This window comes from Lissotriton vulgaris, chromosome 12 (assembly GCF_964263255.1).
Source record: "Lissotriton vulgaris chromosome 12, aLisVul1.2, whole genome shotgun sequence".
Classification (NCBI taxonomy): domain Eukaryota; kingdom Metazoa; phylum Chordata; class Amphibia; order Caudata; family Salamandridae; genus Lissotriton; species Lissotriton vulgaris.
In genome coordinates, this window is record NC_141700.1 from 623,418,134 (window position 1) to 623,440,898 (window position 22,765).

Below are 22,765 nucleotides of genomic sequence, written 5' to 3' on the forward strand. Positions count from 1 at the left end.
TCAAATGTGGGTGGCAGCACGAGTACGGCGTCCAGCTACTGTTCTTAACTTTGGTTTGACTTTATCAAAACATGTTGTGTTTGGTGTCAAAAACTTTAGAATCATACCCCGCCAGTTCTAGCGGCGGGGGTAGAATTCCACCCTTCTAGAGGGAGAAAACATGTACACACTTACTTACCTGGTAAATGTTTAAAACAGCCTCAGCATCACAAAATGGATGCTGCTGCCACAGACAAAAGTCTGATCTCCTGCTGCTGGACGAAACTCCGTCAGGGGAGGCCTGGACAATAGGTTTCCTGTTCAGGGAGGTGCCAGCACCTCCCCAGACAGGCTTTAGTGTATTGGGGCAGGGTGGGTTGCATTCAGTGAATGTTTTTCAGAGACTGCCTGGGGCACCAAGGTGCTCCATGCATTTTCCAGTTCAAACAGGTTGCTGGGGCACTCAGCCCCAGTTCTGGCACAACACTAGACAAAGGGGAAGGGGTGTAACCCCCCCCTCCCTAGGTCCTCCCATAGGTGGGACCCTAGAGTTAGTCCAACCCCTAAACTTAGTATAAGTATAGGAACCCAGTCACTAGGACTTTAGATTACCCTGGACGAAACTCTGAAACTGAACTCTTGGACCTTCGACATTCCATATCGACTGGAAGATGGAAGAAATCTCCATTGGGGTCAAGGAGTGACTCCCCTGTTCAAACAGGCGCCAAGAAGCATCTTGCCGGTCTGCATTTTCGAGGCTCCCGCCGGATCCCAAAGAATCTGCGACACAGGACATGGACTTCCAGACATCTCCGAGGCTGACACGAGACCCCAGCAAAGCTGAGACCTGTAGCTATCACGAGAGACGTGGGACCGGAACTCCTGGACATCCTGCAATTTTGCAAATGCACCTACTTCCCGAAGTTTCCCGAAGTTGTGCAATGGGCTATTTGTTGCCCTTGCCCCGAGCACCTTTTACACCGAAGCTTAGAGGCCTACACTCCACGAGTGTGCCGTGGGCCCGCTTCCTGCATTTCTGCTCAAGGCTCCTTCGCGATCCCTAGTTTGTTGGCTAGTGGGTCCCCATGAAGGACAATCCTTTGTTTCAAGGGCTACCCTGGTTGCTCCAGACTTGCCCTGACTCCCCTCCAAAGGGTGAGTCCCTCAGACCTTGCTGGTCTGCACCGAAGCCATTCTTGTCATCTTGTGTGGGTTGCTGTTGCCAAGGCTGTTGGGTCCAATCCGGATACCGACTCTGCAGCACTCGACATCCGACATGGGATAGCTCGAATCCAGCTCCTGGTTGTTGCCGATGCCTCCTGGACCTCGTGGCTGAAGAGTCAAGCTTCACCTGCATCACTTGAAAGCACCTGACATCGGCAGGCATCTTCTTGTCGCCATCCTGGTCACTGGCTAGTGACCCAGACTCTGTCCCCTCTGCTTTCAGGTTCTTTTGATCTCCGATCCACCCTTAGATCCATCTGGACACTTTTCTCCTGGTCGCCTGCAGCACTTCTTTGCAGCTCTCCATAGGAATCGCCGACGACACCCGACACGAAAAGACACCTATGCACCCAGCTTCCCTGGGTGAGGTAGCACGAGTACTTCGGTGCTCCCGTGGGTCTTGACTCTTGAAGTGTCTAGTACTGAAGGGGTTCCCTCGCATTCCTCTCCTAAGTGTCCTTAAACTTTAAAACTCTAACTTAAACATTCTCCATAGAAGTCAATGGTGATTCGCGGCTGTGTTTAGACACTGCACGTGTCCCCCGTGGGTCTCCTGCGTTCCTACCTTGGGTGCTTCCTGGTTGCCCCAGCGATTCTACAGGCCCTAGGCCTCACTTCTATTTCTCATGTGGTTCTTATACCACTTTTTTGGTATAAGGTTTGTAAGGCCTCTAGGACAAAACGTATACTGTGCTAGTTTACTGTGTGCTATTTAAGTTCTTGTATTGTACTTTTGCCTCTAGCCTCATAAAGAGACTAGAGGGGTTGTGTTTAGAATAAATACATATATTTTGTATATATACCTTGTGTGGTGTACTTTCATTTGATTATTCAAAAGATGATATAATGGTAAAACAAGCTGCTTTACATTCCTTCAAGACTTAACCTGAAGGCTGCTCTCCACAGATACCACTAGGATAGCTTTCTATAAAGGTTGTCTAAACCTACCATCAATAAGGGTCGTTTGGGCTGGTGCAAGGTACCCACTAGAAAAGTGGACATCATATGCCAGGTCAACTTCTCACACTCCCCATCTTCTATGTCGCCTATTGTGTCTCTCTATGATTATCTCATGAGTCCATTCTGGTAGGCTACTTCATCGACCATACTGGGTTAGCGGGGTAACCCCTAAGCATTTGCCAATATGGCATCACTATATACTGAAATCAGGAGCAGCAATGACACCGGTATTAGAGAAATGACACACCAGCCCAAATGTGTAATAAAGGCTCCGGGAAAGTGTCTGCGCTTTTCCCTTGTGCTACATATTTCATACATAAATATAACGTGATAACAACTGAACTGGAGCCCTTGTGGAGTTTTAAGTCTGTTTAATCCACTTTCTTTTCCTAGGTGCCTCATGTCACTGCCATGCGCTACCACCCACCCGGTAAGCCCAGACTGTCTAGCTGAATATCACAGTATGGCCATTTGTAGCAATGCCATCTCTGAAGGACTTAGGTCCGGTCAATGCCTTGGCTCAGGCCCCATGAGTGCGAAATCCCATCAAAAGCCAGAAAAAAGCACGCCTGTGCAGTCGCTAAATCCGACAGGAAATGGATATGATAAAACCCACAGACAAGGTGAATGGTTATCATGAAAACCTGCAGTGGTTTGGCTCACTTGTTCATTGGACACCGCAGTTTTTGGCTTAGACTCGACCAGGCCCGGACTGGCCGTTGCGGGCGCCGGGCAATCCCCCGGTGCGCCGCAATGGTAGGGGCCGGTTTTGGGCCCCTGTGGGCCGTTTTTGTTACAGGGCCGTTTTTGTTACAGGGCCGTTTTTGCAGCATAGCTGCAAAAACAGCCCTGTGACAAAAACGGCCGAAAACCGGCCCTGGCAAAGAGCGTAGTCGTAACCCCAACTCCGCAGGGAGGCGGCCGAGCACTTTGCCAGGGCCGGTTTTGGTTCCCAGTCTGGCCCTGGACTCGACCTCTTAATATTGTGGTTGCACAGTGCTTTCATGACATTTTATATTGAGAAATATTTTCTACTGTTACTCCTAGTTCTGCCCCATACTTTCATAAATTGTGATCCTTAGTGCTAAGTGCAATTTTACCCTAAAGGATACTTGTCTTTTGTGTTGTACAGTTAATATAGATTTCTGTTTTTTATTCTCTACTAGCACCACCATTTTTAGGTCTTTCCTTCGCAACGCTTGCACTGTCTCTTACAGACATGCTATATTCAGGTATGGACTTGAGCCTCCGCCCATTTTCCACACATCTTATCAATTGGCTCCAGTTACTGCCCTTTCTAAATGGTTACTTTTGATTTGTGAATAGCCTTAGTAGTCCCTCCTAAGTACCTCCTTTTCTCCTTTCGGAGCCTCCCATTTGAACTGGCCCTCTTATGTCTGTTGTTATGTGCTCTACCGATTTTCTCTTGTTATCACTTCATTGCAAAAAAATAAAAAAAATTGCAATGCAATAGGTCTTGCATCACTGAAAGTTTGAGATATAGGTGTTGCAAATATTAATGCAACGCCAATAGCTCAAACTTTCAGTAATGCGAGACCTATTGCATTGCAAATGCTTGTTTGAGTTTGTTCTTGCTGTATCAATAAATTCTATCTTACTGTGATTTTCTTTTTCTCCGTTGTTTATTGTGATTTTTCCTGTCCTGTAAGTTGGCATACATGCCACATTCTTTGCCGGTGTTTTGATCACTGTTGTATCGAACTGAAAATGCCAACAAATACATATATTTTTTAAATAGCCTGGAATAGTCACATTTATAACAGTATGATGGTTAGTAGTTCTGTCGGTACCATTATTGGCAACGCTGGCAGGGGCAGTGTGTGGTGCAAGCTGCAGTGGTCTCCTGACGAGGGCCCAGGCACTTATTATTTTTATTTTAAAAATTAAGCACTGGGTAAAACAGTATAGTAAAAAAAAGCATCCCCATTAAGAAAGACTTTGTAACTTGGAATCTGTGACCCTGTAAACAGAGATTTGTAAATGCAATATCTTATACTAGAATCATAGGAGAACGAAGTGCTTCAACATATTTTTATTAGTTCCAAATAACATGCTTTATTTGACCACGTCTATTTTCACCGGCGTGGCATTAATAGGTTTATCGTACCGTAAAATACAAACTTTTGTATGAACTGATTTAAAAATGAGAATGATCTTTTTGGGTGTTTAAGTAAATGCCGGAAAAATAGACGCATGACACGCATCGATATAGTGATTCTGTAGTATTTTGTTGGTATTCACTTCGATGCTCTATTGACATTGCACTTGCCTTGCAGCAGCACGCGGCACTCTTTAAAACAAATATAAGTAAAAAAGTGGAACCCCTCGCGGAGGCGCCGGTCACATGCAGGTGTCTTTCTGTACAGTTCCCACACCCGCCGTGCGGCAGAGGTGGGAGCCCGGGACGCACGGGCTGGGGTGGGAGGGGCTTTGGAGCAGCGCAGACTTACATTATAACATTTGCGCACTGAGTTGGCGCCGGAGGCCAGAGTAGGCGCTGGCTTGCACCGTACCCTGAAGGCAGCATGCTCCCATCGGCCGCGGTGCTCCTGTTGGGGCTGCTCAGCACGCTGTCCCCGGTGGGGTGTCCGAAGTCGGAGCCCTTGGCGGGCCAAAGGGGCGATGAGCCGCTTTTCCGTGGCGCGGACCGCTATGACTTTGCCATCCTCGTGCAGCCGGCGGGCGCAGAGTGCTTCTACCAGTTTGCACATCAAAGTGGGAACTTTTACTTCAGCTACGAGGTAAGCGCCATCGAGTCCATCCACCGGGGGATTATATGACTCTGGTACTGTAATACGTGCACCAGGAAAGCTCCCCATTGGGCAGTTTTAATATAGACAGGTCATCAGCACTAAAGAGCCAGTCCATATGGAAGTTATAATACAGAGAAGGCGTCAGAGAGTTCACCAGCCCATATGGAATGTAAATAATATAGAGAGGTTTTACCACCACAGAGTCCATCCATTTGGTTTCAGTGTAATATGGAGAAGCCACAGGCACCGGAGTCTAGCCATCTGACGCTTATAGAGAGGACACAAGTCCATCCATCTGCACCTGTGATATAGAGAGGGCACAGGCACCATAGAGTCCATCCATCTGGCACCAACTCAGAGAGGTCACATGCACCATAGAGTCCATGTACATGTCACTTATGCACCATGGCACATGAACCCTAGAGTCCACCATCTGCAACTGTAATATAGAGAGGTCACAGGCACCATAGAGTCCATTTGTTTGGCACTTCAAAACAAAGAGGTTACATGCGCCACATAATCCATCCATCTGGCACCAATACAGAGAGGTCACATGCACCATAGAGTCCATTAATCTGGCACTAATACAGAGAGGGCCCATGAACCATAGAGTCCACCATCTCTAACTGTGATATATGGAGGTCACAGGCACCATAGAGTTCATCCATCAGAGAATTGTAACATAGGTCACAGGCAGCATTGGGTCCATTCATCTAACAGTAATACAGAGGGGGCATGTGCACCATAGAGTCCGTCCATCTGGCAGTTTCAGTATGGATGGGTCACCACCAGCACTATGGTGTCCATCCATATGGGAATTTCAATAGAGAAAGGGCATCATAGAGTTCACCCAGTGAAATGTACTCAGGCACCCTCGTCTACATCCATCTGGCACTTTAATGCTGGTTAGAGATAACAAAGCAGTTTCTTGGTAGGGTAATGTAGAGTTCTTATGGAGTCCAGCAGCATGGTGGTATTGAGTTGTTGGACTGTGAAGTTCAGCTACCTGGGGGTATTGAGCTAAGAGGCCAGCTGCATTATATTACTAAATCTGGGATCACTGGGTCTAGAGGGCTGCCAGTGTAGAGTTGAGTGGCCGTGGAATCAGGCTACCAGGCAGTGTTGAGAGACCTTGAAGCCTAGTCACGTGTCAGTGTAGTGTTGAGGGACTATGTTGTCCACCTGTGGAGTTGAAGAGGCATAGGGTTTAGCTGACTGCAGTTTGAACTTGTGGTTCTCTGGAGTCCAAATGCGCCATAGTTTTAAGTTGAGGTACCATGAAGACTCTCAAAGAGTTGAGTCATTGAGTAAAAGCAGTTGGCATGATAAAGCTTGCCTAGCAGTGTAGTTATATCAGGCAGTGGAGTACAGCATCTTAGCAATGAAAGGCTGAAGGACCGTTTAGTCAGTGTGATCGTGGGGGTAGGGCGGGCCGGAAAAACAAGCGTGGAGGCTGTATAAGGTGCGCAATGGCTGTGGCTTTTTATTACAGTTAGCACAGTCAACAGACCAGGGTACAGTGAAGAAACACAAGAAATATGGCTCCCAACGGATAGGCGTCCTGTGAAGGTCCCGGAACGTCCTCGTCTCTGTGGCGTTGTCCCGGGGTAGTCCTCGGAGGTCGTAGGGAAACAATCCAATCCAATCCAAAAATTCTTTATTTCGGTCTTTTAGACCATAAAAGATACAATAAAAACATTCAACATTAAAAAACATTTCATAAAAATAATTTCCTTGGGTGTCTATTTATAAGGGGGGGTAACATTAGAGTTCATATCAATGTTCAGTCTTTTAGTAGTTTATTCCTTATCTGCCACATGGCCATTATCTATTTGGCAACTGCAAAGACTATGTGGGGCAGAGTACTAGTTTTCAATATTCTGTAAGAGTGCAGATGGCTCCTTATGCCCAAGTTCCTACATAGTGGCACAAGCAAGTATTTCCTTGGTCTATTGTAGGCTGGGCAGAAGAACAGAACATGAATTTCCTCCTCATCATGATTGCTGCACCCTGGACAGATTTTATCATCCCTCTTAGTCCATTTGCAGGTAAAAGTTTTAATGGGCAGAGTGCCTAATCTCCATTGGATGAACAATTTTCGTGCTAAAATGGGGAAAATGATGTCCATAAAACCTTCAAATTGGTAAGAATTTTTGGAATCCAGAAATCGGTCTGTTAAAGTGCCATTATTGGGTGCAGATGCCAAAGAAGATAAACTTTTTTCCTTGTATATTTCCACCAGTCTTTTACGGGAAACCCTTTGGCAGCCCTGTTCAGGAACCTCCCATAACTCCGGGAGTCTCAGGCGATACAGTTCTTTCTTAATAAAGACCAACCAAGGAATTCTGTCACGCTTGTTCAAATTCATTACATGAATGAGATCTTGCCTATAGTGAGCAAGCTCGCTTGTGGTCCAAAGCCTGTGCCAGAATCTTAAAGGCTTTAATTCCAGATCATCAGCTATGGAGGGGAGACCCACGTCTAGTCTCGAGGGGAGCAGGGGTGTGCCACGGGGGAGGGCTAGGAGACGTCTAAGAAAAATATTTTCTACACTCAGAAGTTCTGTCCCTGCTTTATGCCCCCATAGCTCACTTCCATAGGAAGCGGCCGCTTTAGCTTGGGTTTTATACATTTCTATTGCCGGGCTGATGGGTTTAAAAGTTGAAGTGTTTGCGACCTTCAAAATTGCACCGACAGCTGAGACCGCTTTAGCCGGGATCTTGCTATTTGGGGGTCCCAAGATAGGTTCTCATGTAGGGTTACACCCAAATACTGAAAGGTTTTTACCCTTTCCAGTCTTGCTGGGCCCAAGGATGGGTTAGGTCTAGTTTTGGGGGAGGGATTGAATATCATGAATTTGGTCTTTTCTGTATTGATCTCAAGACCATGTTGTCTACAGAAAAGACCAAATCCATCTAAAATCCGCTGGATCCCCATCGGGGATTTGGAAAGCAGGAGGGTATCATCGGCGAACATGATAGCCGGTACCCTCCTGCCTGCCAAGAAGGGAGCGTCATTGTCCCTAACATTGTCGAGATGGGATATGACACTGTTAACGAAGAGGCAAAACAGGGTTGGTGCCAAGACGCAACCCTGTCTTACCCCTCTAAGAACTGGGAACCTAGATGACAACGCTCCATCCCTCCCACACCTAACCTGTGCAAAATTACTGGCAGGGAGCCTAACTATGGCATTTAGTAGATGGGTAGGGACACCCAGCTCCTTAAGGACTTCCCACAATTTATTTCAGGGGACCAGGTCAAAGGCTGACCTCAGGTCCACGAACACCATGTACAGCCTCCCCCCCTCGATCCTCACAGTTTTCCAGTAGAGGAGAACGAGGCGGAAAATCTGATCCATGGTGGACGTGTTTTTTCTGAAGCCAGCCTGGAGGGGACTCAGAATTTCATTTTCCTCCATCCAATCTAGAAGGTGGTCCAGGAGGAGGCGGGAAAATAGTTTTTGGGGGACATCTATGAGGCTGATCGGCCTGTAGTTTGCTGGGAGAAGAGGAGAGCCCTTTTTAAAAATAGGCACTATCTCAGCCCCCAGCCAAGTACAGGGGATCTCCATACCTCCCGCGATTGAATTGAACAGAATGAGGAGGTACGGGCCCCATATCTCTGGGTGGTGTCTAAAGAGGTCACCGGGCAATCTGTCTAGTCCCGGGGCCTTCCCCTTCGCCAGTATCTCTATTGCACTGACCACCTCGCCGAGGGTGAATTCTAATCCGGCTACAGGATCGGATATAACATCGGGGTCCACATCATTGGCAAATTCAAAGGTATCTTGATACAATTTGCCAAAGTGGTCTTCCCAGGCAGAAGATGCAATTTTTGGCTCCACTGCAGCTTTGGGTTCTCCTGTACCTGTGTTTACCAAAGACCAAAATTTTCTGGAATCCCTCGCTTCTAGCGCTTGGGAGAGGTCCTGCCATCTGTTCCAATCCCATTCCGACCTTGCCTTTGCCATGGCTTCCCTATATTTCCGCCTAAGCTCGGCAACCTTACCCTTATCAGAACCTGCTTTTATTGTGGCTATTAGCTCTGTCTTGATCTTTTTACAGGAAGAATTGTACCAAGTTGAAGTTCGAGTCTTTTTCTTCCGTGGGACTACCACTGGGTAAAAAACCTCACCTAGAGCTCCCACTAGGTCTACATGGATTTGAGCTACTTTCTGATTGAAGTCTGGTGGTCTAGGCTGATTAATTAGTACATCCAGTTATTTTAGCTTAGGGAGTGCTAATTCATAGATTTTAGTTAAGCTTTCTTCTGAAGTTGCAAGTTTCCCCCATTTTACCCTACGTCTATTAGAGCTAAGAACCAAATTCCCTGGATCTTCACTGGGATTAGCCGGTAGTGACCCAACCGCAGGTGCAGGATGCACCATATCTAATAGAAGTGCGTTGTGGTCACTGTCTGTTCTTACAATTACCCTAAAATCCTGGACCTTGGACCACAGACCAATGTCCACAAAAATGTAGTCCAACCTTGATTCATGGTCCTTCCTATTGAAGGTGCACGATGAAGGGGTGTCAGAAGGAGTGCATCCATTACAGGCCCTTAACGCGAAATTTATGTTAGGGACATAATTTGCACTGCGGGAGGGGACCAGGAATTAGGGTGGGGGATTGACATAACGAACACCCCAAAAGTCATCTTCAGCAGTAAGGGCACCCTCCTTTAAACCTTCCAGTGGTTCAAAGTGACAATTAAAATCTCCGCCCTTCACTATCTTACAATCAGTGGGGAGTTGGCCCAGGAATGACGATAGATCTTCTAGTGTAGGTGACTCCATGGCCACACTGACTGGGCGAGAGTATACATTGATAATTGCCAGATTTACCGCATTAGGCCACTTGAGTAGAACACACTGGATGTCTTGCGAGAACGTCGGTACATTCTCCGCATTACACCCAATGTGACTAGCTACCCAAACCGCCTGAGGGCCTCCCTTTACCACTCCACCTGGCTTTAATTTCAAAAACTGCATATCCTACTCTACACAGAGGTTCCCTGGCCCATGTCTCTTGGAAAAGACAGATATCACTACTGCCTACTAGGGAATCCCAGTCATTTGTGTGTAGTTTATTAACAATACCCGCTACATTCCAAGAGAGGACCTTCAGGGTTTTGGCTGGAGGTTTTGAGCCCAACCCCCCAGTTTTCTCTGGTTCGCTGTCTGGTGATGGAATTGCGGGCCCTTGCAGTGATGTTTCCAAGATGGATAAGGCAGTGGGTGTTAAGTTGGGACCAGGCGGAACTACGGGTGATAGGCTATGACCAGGTGGATTACAGGGTAAGTTACTTACTCGGCTCCGGGAGCCAATAGGAGTTAAGCTTTCCCGGGGGGATGCATCCATTTCTCGAATGATGTCATCAATGACGCCTGCAGATTCACTAGCGATACTTTGGGTACACCCTTTTGGAGTCAATCGACCTGATCGAGGCAGCTGAATCTGTTGGGGTGTACATAGGTACCACAAGCAGGAATAACATTGCGAGTGGGCCTATATCTTGACCCATCAACAGCAAAGCCCACCCTTGTCCAGCCATCATCCCTCCTCATAGTCAAATCACGTACATTGGGGTAGAAGTATGACAGGGGAACCAATTCTATGGAAGTATTTCCTGAACCCCCAAGCCAATTACAGATGTAGGTAGCAACCTGGGGACTCTTAAAGCTTACAATTATGCAGTCCCCCACACATTTCTTGGCAGTGTACCCAACCCATGGAAACCTTCTAACCATAAGAACCTCTCCTTTTAGATTAGGTGGTAAGGGCCTTTGAATATTTAACCAACTGATGACCTTATTACGTAGGGAATCATAAGATTCTACCACGTCGCTAGAAAGCTCTGGTGCCCCCATCAGAATCACAGTATAGGGTGCCGCCTCTGGAGGCAGGTTAACTGCTTTTCGCCGGTTATTGGAACTAGCTAACCGGTTTGGGCAGTTAGCTGTTCCATTTGATGGTCTCTCCTGGCCAGGTAAGCTGGCTGAAGCGGGTAGCTTCGACCTCCTTACAGTTGGTACCGGCGGCTGTTGCCTAGGAAGGGGTACAGGGGCAGGCTGTGGCACCGTGGCTATGCTGGTGTGTTCCCCAGAGGGAGCTATTGGTGGAATAGGAGCCACAGTGGTTGTAACAATAGGGGGATGAGAAGTCCCGGCATTATCCCCATGGGCTCCATGTATGCTTACTCTTGGGCCTGGCTGATCGCCACCACTTCCACTTAGTCTTTCTATAGCTATAAGTCTAGCCTCTATGGAGTCTAATTTAAGGGAGAGAGGATCCAAAAGGCTTTTGAGGATACCAGTGAGTGAGCAGATAATGTGCTCTGTGGTTTTAGGAATGGCCCTACCAGAAATAAATAGACCAGTGTGCGAGGGAATCGGAGTGGGAGGTGGAGTGCTCGCCGTTTCCATGTCGTTCCCAAGGACAGATGTTCCAGGGGCGTTCAGGCTATCTTCAGTTGTATTCATTATGGGGTCAACTTTAGCCCTTTTGGCGCCTTTGGGCTTCCTGGATCTTTTTCTTTTCAGGGCAGCGTCCTCTCTATGGCCCATGTATTCAGTTGATGTGGGACCATCCCCCAGAGCCCTAGTTGGTACTGGCTCAGCAGTGAGGGAGGGTTCCGCCTCATCAATAATGCATAGTGAGTATCTGTCCCTGTGAGAGTTGGATGGTGTCCTTAGCTGCTGTAGGACGGACTCTATGGTTTGGTCAATGCTATCCATGAGTGATAAGTGCGTGGCATCAAGAAGTAGTGATGACCTGGCATTAGATGGTGACCCCGGTGGAGCCAGATGCGAATTTTCTATACCCTCCGCAATTTGCTTTTCCAACACAATAAGTCCCTTATTAACCACTGTATTTGCCTTGGCAAGGAAATTATCCAAAGTACCTGAAGCCATGGAGGCTGCCTTGCTTCTTGTATCTCTTGTAGCCATTTTGTTTGATCCCCCACTTCTGGGCGGCCAGGCAGGGCGGTAAAGGTGACCTGGGAGGTAAGGCGTTAGAGGGGAGGCCCGGTCCGGTCTCTACCGTCCTCTAACGGCCTCAAACGGCCCGCCCTTTGCCCGGGCTTCGCCCCAGGCTCCGACCCGCGCGCTTCCCGCGATGCGCGGGATCGGGCGTGTTGATATAGCGGGAGGGGTCGGGAAGAGACACCAGCTGCGCTGAGTTGATAAGCGCTTGGGATGCTGGTTCTCGCAGTCCCGGCCCGCGCTGCTGCTGCTGTTGATATCCCCACAATGCGCCCTCCTCGGCGTTGCTTTAGTCCTTTGATTCCACAATCCTTAAGGCAGAGTCCATGGTATGAGCAAGCTCCCAACAAGAGTCCCAATGGCAAGAAACGGCTTGCGAGCGGCTCCCGCGAAGCGGGGGCCGCGAGCCGTAAATAGTCTATCAGAGGCTGGGGGTGGGAAGAGAAACCAGCTGCGCTGAGTTGATAAGCGCTTGGGATGCTGGTTCTCGCAGTCCCGGCCCGCGCTGCTGCTGCTGTCGATATCCCCACAATGCGCCCTCCTCGGCGTTGCTTTAGTCCTTTGATTCCACAATCCTTAAGGCAGAGTCCGTGGTATGGGCATGCTCCCAACAAGAGTCCCAATGGCAAGAAACGGCTTACGAGCGGTAGGGAAACAGAAAACAAGAAGGAGCCGTCAGTCCTGCTGGACTATGTAAACGGAGTACTGCTACCGAAACCCGGGAGGTGAGGGGATTTGAAAACGATTGTGAGGAGGGTATGGTATTGGACAGCGGTATGGTGGAGAAGAAAGAGAGAGAGTTATCTACGTCAGGAGGGACGGCTGTGAGGGGTTGCGGTAGGAAAGGAGGGGTAATGGCCGAAAGTGGAGGAAAAGGGAAGTGACACTCCAAGGGTGTGCTATACAATATTTTATAGTGCACAGTGCGTGAACCGTTGGTGACAAGTTATATTTACAGTGCACCTAATGCTTCAGTGGCTGCTCTCAGGGGGTGGGTACTCACCGGCTCCGCCGCAACTCTCCAGTGAGTTGCGGCCGCTCCCCAGCCACCTCCTGTGGACTCCACCAGTCCTCGCTCCACTCGTCTTCTTCTTCTCCGGTCTCCGCCTCTGGTTCAGCTTCGGTTCGACTCTCCTGCCACGAGTTCTCTTCCCCGACGGTGTTCCTCCCTCGGTGTTCGGCTTTTCCGGCTTTCAGGTCCTGGTGAAGGGAGGGACTTCCTGGGTCAACCGGGTGTCTTTCCGGTTCGTCCTCTGAGGGGATTAGTTCCTGGAATGAGAGAGGACAGAGGGGTGGAGTTCGGGTCGCTAGGGACGCTTCCGGGTCCGTGTTTGAGCGGCTGAACAACCCGGTATGGTGCCGATACCCGGAGTCAGGTGAGGATACCGGGTTACATCCGGCTAATGTCAATCTAGATGAGTCTAGGAAGATGGGTCAATAGTGTCAGATTGAGAGCGGTCCCAGAATCAGAGGTAATGACAGAGTAGTGACCGATTGCATCAATCCAAAAATGAAAGGAAGTAGAAGAGGGGAAAAGACATGCGAGTAGTGTTTGGCCAAGTGCAAATCAAGGGCTGGTAGAAGCCAGGACATGGGTGAAACAAAGGTATGACAAAAGGAGTTAGAGAGAGGCAAAGAATGATCTGTTTGGGAGGAAGTCCAAATCCTATGAGCGAAACAAGAAAAAACTTTTGAATCTTGTCTTCTCCTCTCTGCCGTTTTTGTTTTAAGCCTGAGCGGGTTGCTGCTGCGCTATGAGGCTGATGCAGTCCGACATAGGGGACAAGCAGATGAAATATGGAGCAAAGAGAGATCAGGGGTAGGGTAAAGGTAGGCCCAGGTTGGCACAATTACAATCAGGGGTAGATTAGGGAAAGGTTAAGGGTGCACTGGAGGCTAGACTCGGGAGGGCAAAGGAACATCTGGAGTGTGGCCAAGGCAGATCAGTGGTGGAGGAAAGGAAGATCAGGATTCAAAGGAATTGCTTGCTGACCAGAGAGGGGGCAAATTCAGAATTTTGGTGGGGCAAACGCAGGTTAACAATGGGACAAATTAATATTATGGGTATGGTAAAGGAAGAGCCAGGAACGTCACAGCAAAGGCACATTAAAGTGGAGCAAAAAACAGGTCTGTTGGCTCGTTAGACTAATGCGTGCACTGCAGGCTTCTGTGTTTGACCTCTAAGCCACACGTTTGAATCCTGGTGGGTTCACATTGCCTTGCTTCCTTCTGAGGTTGGTGACATGAGTACCATTGTGTTTGGGTAGAGCCTACCATTCATTATCTTTCAATTGCGCCAATAAACCCTCTGTGGTTGAATATGGGTTCTTCAAATAATGCCTCGTCTGTTATATACTGCGCTCCACTGCTCCTTTGGGGGGTTCACACTTTAAATTCTCCAGTAAAATGAGATGCAAATGTTTTGTATGGATTTTAGTAGATTGCGGGTCATACTCCGTGTTGGTCGAAATATAATCAATCAATATCTTAGGTTGTTATACAGTATTAATTCCTGATTACTGCAAACTCCATTTAAGCAGCAGTGAGGATTAACATCTTGCTCATGTGTCCGGAGACCGTCGGTCATTTCCACATGGTGCATTTACTACACACCTCTCTGGACAGGTTTTTTCCCCAGCAGTTCCCCAGGTGCGGTTCCACCGTTGACATTTCTCCAGCCTCAACACCCACTCAAACTTCGTTGTTTAGGGATCAGCCTGAAGCAGCAAGAGGATTAAAATAGGTGCCATTATTGAACCACCCAATAGCACCCCAACACTACCCCCACCAACTCAAATTCACCAAAACCTAAACTTTCCTTCACCTTTCCTCTGAACCAGTAGAAAGTCTTGCACATCGATCATGCACTCTTTCTCCTAGTCACCCTACTGCCTTCCCTACTTCTCTTCAACTCCCCCATGCCACCCAACGCACGCCACTGAGCTAGAAAAAAAGCCTGCCTGTGGACTCTCCAGCCCTCTCGGACTAGTGCCTCAAAACCTCTTCAACCCCCATTCAGGAAAACCGAAACTTGGAGGTTTCCTGTCTCCTCCCTCCATGTCACCTTATGCTGATTGGATCCCCTCAGGACTTGAGTGATCGCCAACAATAAGGGAAATCAACAGGTCCTAAATCCCTTTGAAACCAGATGCCTCACCACCCTAACCGACCAGTCCGTTGACGGTATTCCACGGTCGGCACCACCCACTCGAAAATACCGGGGCAGTGGGGGGAGCCACCTGCAGCTTTTCAAACCTTTCCCTTCAAAAGTCCCTTTCTAGGTGTCTACATTGAGGACAGGACCCTATTGGAGCAGGTGGGTGCAGTGTTGGAGACTTAACGTGATTTTCACAAAAACAAAACAAACAATTTGTGCTTAAGCATTCGTCTCTGCTGCAGCTATGCAGAAAGACATGAAAAATGTTTTGTGGACAGTTTTTATGCTCAGATTGTATGTTGGGTGAATCTGTGTAAAATACTCAACAATAAACCTGTCATGAAGGATACATAGATTGTGTTTCTCTCAGTTATTTCTGTAATTTGCAAACACAATTTTCATTGAAAGAAATATTTCAAATCTTGCGTCAATGCTAGAATTTTCCACTTTCTGATAAAGGTAACTTCAACTTCGGTCAATTCAACTTCATTTAAGCTCCTATTCCTTGATTAGAAACCTGGCTTGTATGACTGGAAGGTTCAAGTGTTACCCTGAGTTCAATGGTGCCACATGTGGACTTATTAAGCCCCCTCATGCCAGTCACCCACTAGTTCTCCGGGGGGATGGGTGTATTTGCCCCTACCCACCCAATTACCGAGACATAGCAGTGCTGTCACCACTCACCTTGATAATGCACCTTGAAGCTGGCTAGAGCTGTTATCTTGTGTTTACTTTTGTGAGTGGACCTGGGACATTTATCGCACTTGCTATTTATATCATATCCAGCCCAAATGTTTGTGCCTCCTACTGCAAAACCAGCGGACAATTCTGAAGAGCTAACGCCTGTTCCCCACCATGACATATATTTAATAAATTTGGAACAGGTTTGAGAAAAACAGGATGATGGGAACCCAGGTGTACTGTTACCTAGGTAGCTTAGGAACAGTTGCCAGACTTTGCCTAGATGATAAATCTTGGGGTGTGAGTATTAACATTTATGTACAGTGAGGAGCTGTAGTGGTTCCCCAAGCACACCATATGGCCAGCCAAACTTCTCAAGAAGATGTCTGGACCTGGTCGATTAAACCAAAATCTGACATGGCTCAGAGTCTGGAATCTTGGAAGGCTTTGTAACATAATATATCGCCCTGTTATGGGGGGAGCAATGTAAAGGGGCCATCCCACTACAGGTGAACAACACAAATGACATGCAATTTATATTGGTCTCCTGAACTAGCTCAAACAGTGACAGCTTCAGTAGATGACTTTTCCCCAGAATGACTAAGTGCTGTTCCTTCGAAGACCGGGCCTGATTTATTGTGTCCATAGAAACAAAATGCACTTATAATATGGCAGACAAGGTATTCATCACATTTGTGAGAGAGTATCCTGTCCACCAAACTCTAAATCATGCTCTAAGTCTCTTATAGAAGGTGAGCTACTTTCTACACTCCTTTGCTGCTGAGGCCCACCTCCTGCTTAATTTGGCAAGAGGGCAATGTTCCTACCAAAGGCAGAAATAATAGAAACTCCTTGCCTTGCAGAACCGTTGACTTTCCACACAAGAAGGTCGTGTCTCTTGTCCCCTGCTGCATGCAGATAGTCACAGGCCCATTAGCCAGCAACAGAAATGTGTCAAAGTTGGCCATGGGCTCTGTATCAGGACTCAGCAAAACATGTGCAGAGTGGGTGACTGGTGGGTGTGTGATCCTGTGTCTTTTCATATGCTGGGTTGGTTGGTTTCCTGGAGCACAATAATGACTGCTCTAAACTCAGGCCTTCCGCACTCTTACATACAATCACAAGCCAGACACAGTGTATTCTTGAGACATACAGTTGGACTTTCCCTGTGCAAGGATTTAGTTGGTTCAAAAATGAAGGTCTGTGTGAAAATGCTGAAACCATTAACTAGAAATCTATTACCACACCTCCAATAACCATCACCACAAATTTTGATTTATCTTTTTTTACCCGTGCTCCTTTTTTTCGGTGAGAAACATCACTAAACATTCTTTTCACCCCAACACCCTCATACAAATGCATGTTCTGTCCACTTTTAGATTACCCAGCACATTCCAGAGCAACAGGATGCAAATGCTTTTCTTAGAAGCACCTCCACACAGCGTGTTGGCACGAGTACTCGACTAAAACCAATTCTTGTCCCGGGTCCATCTCTTTCCGCAGGGAACGCACAGCATTTACTCACTGCTCAGTAAGGTTGCCACCAGAGTGTTTCCTCTGTGTCTACATCCACTGATGCACAGTCAATCCATAGCCAGTTAGCAGACTTATTGTCACCTTTCTCAATTCAGTAAAGACATATTTTGCATTATGCTAGTACAAGGAGCTATGGACATCAATATCGCCTAATATACATTGAAGCATAACTTTTTCAATTGAAAATAGATAACCATGCCAGGGCCTTTCGTGGAGGCAGAAAGCTGGTAACGTGGAGCATCAGAAAGAGTGAGCTTACGTTTCTGAATCCCAAGACGGTCAGCATATATCTTCCAATCTAAGGTCACAACAAATACACAGAGTTTAAGCTGAAGACATTTTAGAAAATTTCCACGAATCACAGTAAAAGATCACAAGGTAGGAAGGAGAAAACCAGGCGAGTACTAGTTGCAAGTGAAACTCGAGAATTAACCCCAGGTCAACGTATAGGATGTAAGTTTATAGGATAAAAAATCGAGTGTTGTGTATCGTGGTTAACAGAAAATCTGTGTACTGTTATATAAACAACATATCGGGCAGGAACACCGTTTTATGCAACCGGTAACAACCGTTTCGTTAACAAGACGCACTGACAAGCGAGACCGTCTACGTTTATGTGAAGGCTCGCAGACTTGAATAGCCGCAGTAAGAACTTTCCACAGAAAGCCCGTAATCAGTACACAGATTTTCTGTTAACCACGATACACAACACTCAATTTTTTATCGAATAATGTCTCGATCTTGACCCCTGACGAAGGGGTGCTAAACCCCGAAATGCATTGGGTTTTCAGAGCAAGTTGTTTTTTGTGAATAATATCCATATGTAATAATGTTTTGTATATCTTATCTTTTGAAATGATTGTATAAACTGAATACATACTGGATTGAAAATATCTGATGATATACTGATAAAAAGTGCTTTTGCTAAATGTTCTATTGGATAATTTGTTCATTCATGTAGTGCGCGCTTGAGTCCTGGATATCTAGCGATACCAGGCCACATACATTGTCTAATCCAGAAGTAAAGCAATTCCAGGGCATGGTCCCAAGAGATGTTGGAAAACACAGACTAGGGCTTGAAGGTAGATATATGGAGTGACAAGCTTTGAGAGAAGGTAAAGAACCAAAGCAAAGCCTTAATGCTAAGGATGCAGCTCAGGAGCGGAATGAGAACCAACTACAGCCATGACTTATAGGAATCTGGGCCTGTGATACAAATTCAGGCAGAGATGAGAAATCAATGCTACAAATGCAGGCCTATCTGCATGCAAGAGGTTATGAAACATAAACATCGGGGGCCTTCAACAATAGAAATGCAGTCCCAGGTTCTTCTTGCAAGGGAAAATGTGGCATCAGGAGAAGCCCTCACCCCTAGAAATGCAAGAACATCCTCTGCTGCCTAGGGAATACAGGCCATTAATAGTAGCTATAACTGCAGGTCCATGTTCTGCTTCCTAGAGAATATGAAGCATCAACTGCAGCAGTCAGTGCCAGACACGCAGGCCCTGGCCCTGCTTCCAAGAGAATAGGTGGCATCAGCAGCAGCCATCAACGCTAGAAATTAAAGGTCTTCTATCAAGGGAATATGTACCATCAGAGGTACCTCAGCCACAAGCTAAAACTACAGGTCTGTGTTCTGCTTCCTAGAGACTAAGGATCATCAAGAGCATCCCTCAGTGCTAGAAAAGCAGGCCCAGGCTCTTTACCAAGGGAATAAGGCCCATCAAATGCAGTCCCCAGTACTAGAATTGCAGGCCCATGTTCTGCTTCCCAGAGCAGCGGTTCTGTATCTTTTGACTTCTGTGGACCCCTACTGAATCTTTACAGGAATCCAGGACCCCCTTTGAGTCATTATTGGATGCCTGTTACCACGGTCCTAAGCAATTTCTAAGATTTGGACCTGAAAACAATTCAAAAATAAGTATACAGCAGACAAATGCTCAAATATAGATTTTTTTTTGCGATTTACAATTATAGAAAAAGATTTCACATTTTCAATTTTGCTACTTTATTTGTGTATACTTTACTAACTTTAATTGATTCATTTTAATATTATTTAAATTTGTCAGACCGTCGCAGACCCCTTGAGTTGGCCTCGCGGACCCCAAGGGATCCTCGGACCTCAAGTCAAGAAAGAACCACTGCTCTAGCGAATAAGGATCATCAAAAGCACCCCTTCATGCTATGTCAGAATATCCTTGTATGGCTTCTTAAGAGAATATGGAGCATCAACAGTATCAGTCAATGCCTGAAATACGGGACCTCACCCTGCTTTCTAGAGAACATGGAGCCTTGTTAGAACTTAACACTAGAAAAGCGAGTTCGGGCTCTTCTGCCAAGTGAATAAGGGCCTCCAGTGACAGCCTTCAGTGCTAGCAATGCAGGCTCAGGCTCTGCTGCTATTAGACTGCAGCCAATTACCAGCAGCCCACAAAGCCAGAAAGATGGTCAAGGCATTGTAACCAAGAAACTATGGACCGTGAATGGCTTCAATCCAAGGTAGATGCTGTTAAGAGAACATGAATCATCAACCACTGTGGCAAAGCTGTAAACGAAGGCTCTGGCTTTGCTGCTTTGAGAATATTGACCATCAGCAGCAGACCTCAAAGACAGAAATGCAGCCTCGGACTCTGCTTCTGATAGAATATGGACCATCAATCATAGTGCTCAAGCTAGAAAAGCACACTCAGGCTCTGCTTCCAATGGATTATGGTTTTACGAAAGACAATGGTCCTTGACACAGGGATAGAAGGGTACAATAATTATAGGCCACAATGTGCGCTATAATAGCAAAAAAAGTCCAGCCGGACTTGCTAAATTTATTCAATAATTCATATAACCAGTTGAAAAGAAGCAATAAAACAGTGGGACACAGTCCTGTATCCACAAAGCTTACACAGACTTAAAGACAGTACAAACATATACAAATACATCAGGCATGTAAACGAAAAATGGAGCAAGAAGGGGACTCTGTGATATACTTGCTTCACATATGTGGGGAACAAAACATATTATGCACATAATAGTGAACTAGTATTGAGCCCACATATCATGTCGACGGCGTTTCGATCCTTTCATGGGTAACGGATCATCATCAGGACTATCATTGTATGCCTGAAAAAAGCATTAGCTTGGTGAGTGAGACATGGGAATCCAGTGGTGTACGGACGTAGTTGCGGTGAATTAACCAAGGTACATCTGGGCGCTGGTAACTGTATCAACAGTGATCGATTGAGCGTGTGATTATCTAGGAGAGGGCTCCGTGGGAATCGGGCAACTGTGTGCCTGTCAAGGATTGCTGAGCGTCCTGTGGTCTGCAGCGTGGACCAACGTGGCACTGCTAGAAGGGGCAGTGATTAGGCGCTTCTAGGTTGGTAGAGAGCTCGCGCTGAGGCGGAGGGCGGAGATCCAATGGGGATTAGCCCGCAGTTCCAGCGAGGGATAGGCTGGATCGGTACCTGCGTTCGAAGTTGAACGGCAAGGAGGCGTCCCGGTGCAGAATCCAATGGATTATGGAGCATCACCAGCACCTCTTAATGGTAGGGATGCAAATTCCAAAAGCTTTATTGGACAGATAGTCATAAAAGCAACACACAGTACATCACTAACATTACACTATAAATGATACATAGACATCACATAGTTAAAAGGGTTATTAAATATCTTGTATCTGTTGTTTTGAAATACAAATAACTTGCTTGTAAAGAAGTCCTATAACAATAATTTAAGAACATGAAATTACTCCATTATTAAAAGACAGTTTCAGGTAAAACACAGATAATTACTAGCTAGCAGCATGAGGTAGAAAAGTGCGAGTGCGTATAATCCAAGACCATTTTAAGAATTTTGCAATTGCTACAGCTATGCAAGGTGAACAATCAGACTCCAGTATTCTTAGGGCATCTTTATGCTTCCGTGTGCCCAAATTTGAACAAATTGGTTTTAATCATTTACGGCGCGGAGCACAATAAAGAGGGCATTCCAAAAATATATCTGCTATGGACTCAACCTTATGTTTACAGTTGTGACATTTATCACTTCCTTGTGGTACCCATTTAGAGCTGAAAGCTTTTACTGTGAGTGTACCTATTCTAAATTGGAAATATAGTTTACGGTCTTGAGGCCTTTCAATAATATCCCAGTATGCCTCACAGTGGGGAAGTGATTTAAAATCAAGAAAGCAGCCAGTTAGGTTGGTGCTGATACTGCTCGTATGGACTCTCTCACAGACCATTGCCCAATATTTTTCTTTCAGACGCTATTTTGATGGGAATGTTATTGTGTCAGAAATTTCCCATAGCTGGATAAGGTCCAGATCTTTTAGAAGTGTCCTTAATTCATTAAGCCACTGGATTACATGAAATCTGTCTGCCTTTATTATATCTCTCAGGGCTATTGCATAGTGAACCAATTCAGGGGTGGTGCAAATACACCTCCAATACAAAAATGGCCTCAGTCTCGCTATATCAACCACATTTTTCCTGCCTAGATCAAACAACAGCGGGACTGTGAGTGTACTTTGTGGAACGCCAACCAACCTTCGTAAGAATTTCCTCTCTGATGATGCTAATTGGGTTAAGTTAGAAAATCCCCAGAGCTCTGATCCGTACAGGGTGGCACTTACTACTTTTGTTTGGTAAATCTCCAAGACAGGTGTAATGGGCTTAGTAAAGGAGGTTTTATGTTTGGATGCAAGGGCTCCCGCAAGTTGTTGAAATTTCAGGGTGGCCATGTCTGTATGGCATTTCCACCCCATATTGTTCTGTAATGAGATGCCCAAATAGGTAAAAGCGTCCACTTCCTCTAGGGGGATGTTATTAAGGATAATTTTACCTTTACATTTTTTCCGTGGATTCAAGGACATGAGTTTTGTTTTAGAGGTGTTAATCTCAAGTTCATGTGATTCACAGAATGCCCCAAAGATATTAACAGCCTTCTGCACACTCAGGTCATGTACAAACCATACTGATCATCAGGAGCAGTTCGGCCTGTCAGTGCTAGGAATATAGGAAGAGTCAAGCCCAAAGGATTATGAGGCATCACAGTAATGCTTGATAATATGAATGTAGGGTAAGGCCATAGTTCCATATGGTAAGGAGCAACCAAACAGAGCTCTAACCAGATGAAATGGGTGAATCCCTTTCAGTGTCTTATGGTAGTGGTGAACATTTTTGGGGGGATGGGGTGGCGGCAGTTGTGAAATGAACAACAATCTAATAATACACAGTAATATTTTTGAAACTTGTTGACCTTCTACATTTGATGCCCTCGCGCTGGTCAAATTTCACTTTGTAGTTGTGTTCAAATTTTTTTGTCCCACAGACCATCCATGCAATGTTTGTGTTGCCTGATACATAAAACCATTTTGATCAGTAACAACGCTACCACAAGTGATATTGTGGAATGGAAGATATGCACAGTGGCCACTTTGTAATCGTAAGACATGCTCATGGCTATCTTCCAGTCT

General features: G+C 46.3%; 1 protein-coding gene across 2 annotated transcripts in view; it reads left to right on the plus strand.

The window, feature by feature from the left end:
- Nucleotides 1–4,516: 4,516 nt before the first annotated feature.
- Nucleotides 4,517–22,765, plus strand: part of TMED6 (transmembrane p24 trafficking protein 6) — an 89,046-nt gene continuing 70,797 nt past the window's right edge. The window contains exon 1 of one of the 2 annotated variants that reach the window (XM_086945765.1): nt 4,517–4,925. In XM_086945765.1, coding sequence (XP_086801891.1) covers nt 4,710–4,925 — 216 coding nt within the window. In that variant the 5' untranslated portion in view covers nt 4,517–4,709. The remainder of the gene's footprint in view (nt 4,926–22,765) is intronic. The other variant, XR_015302465.1, reaches the window with a different exon arrangement.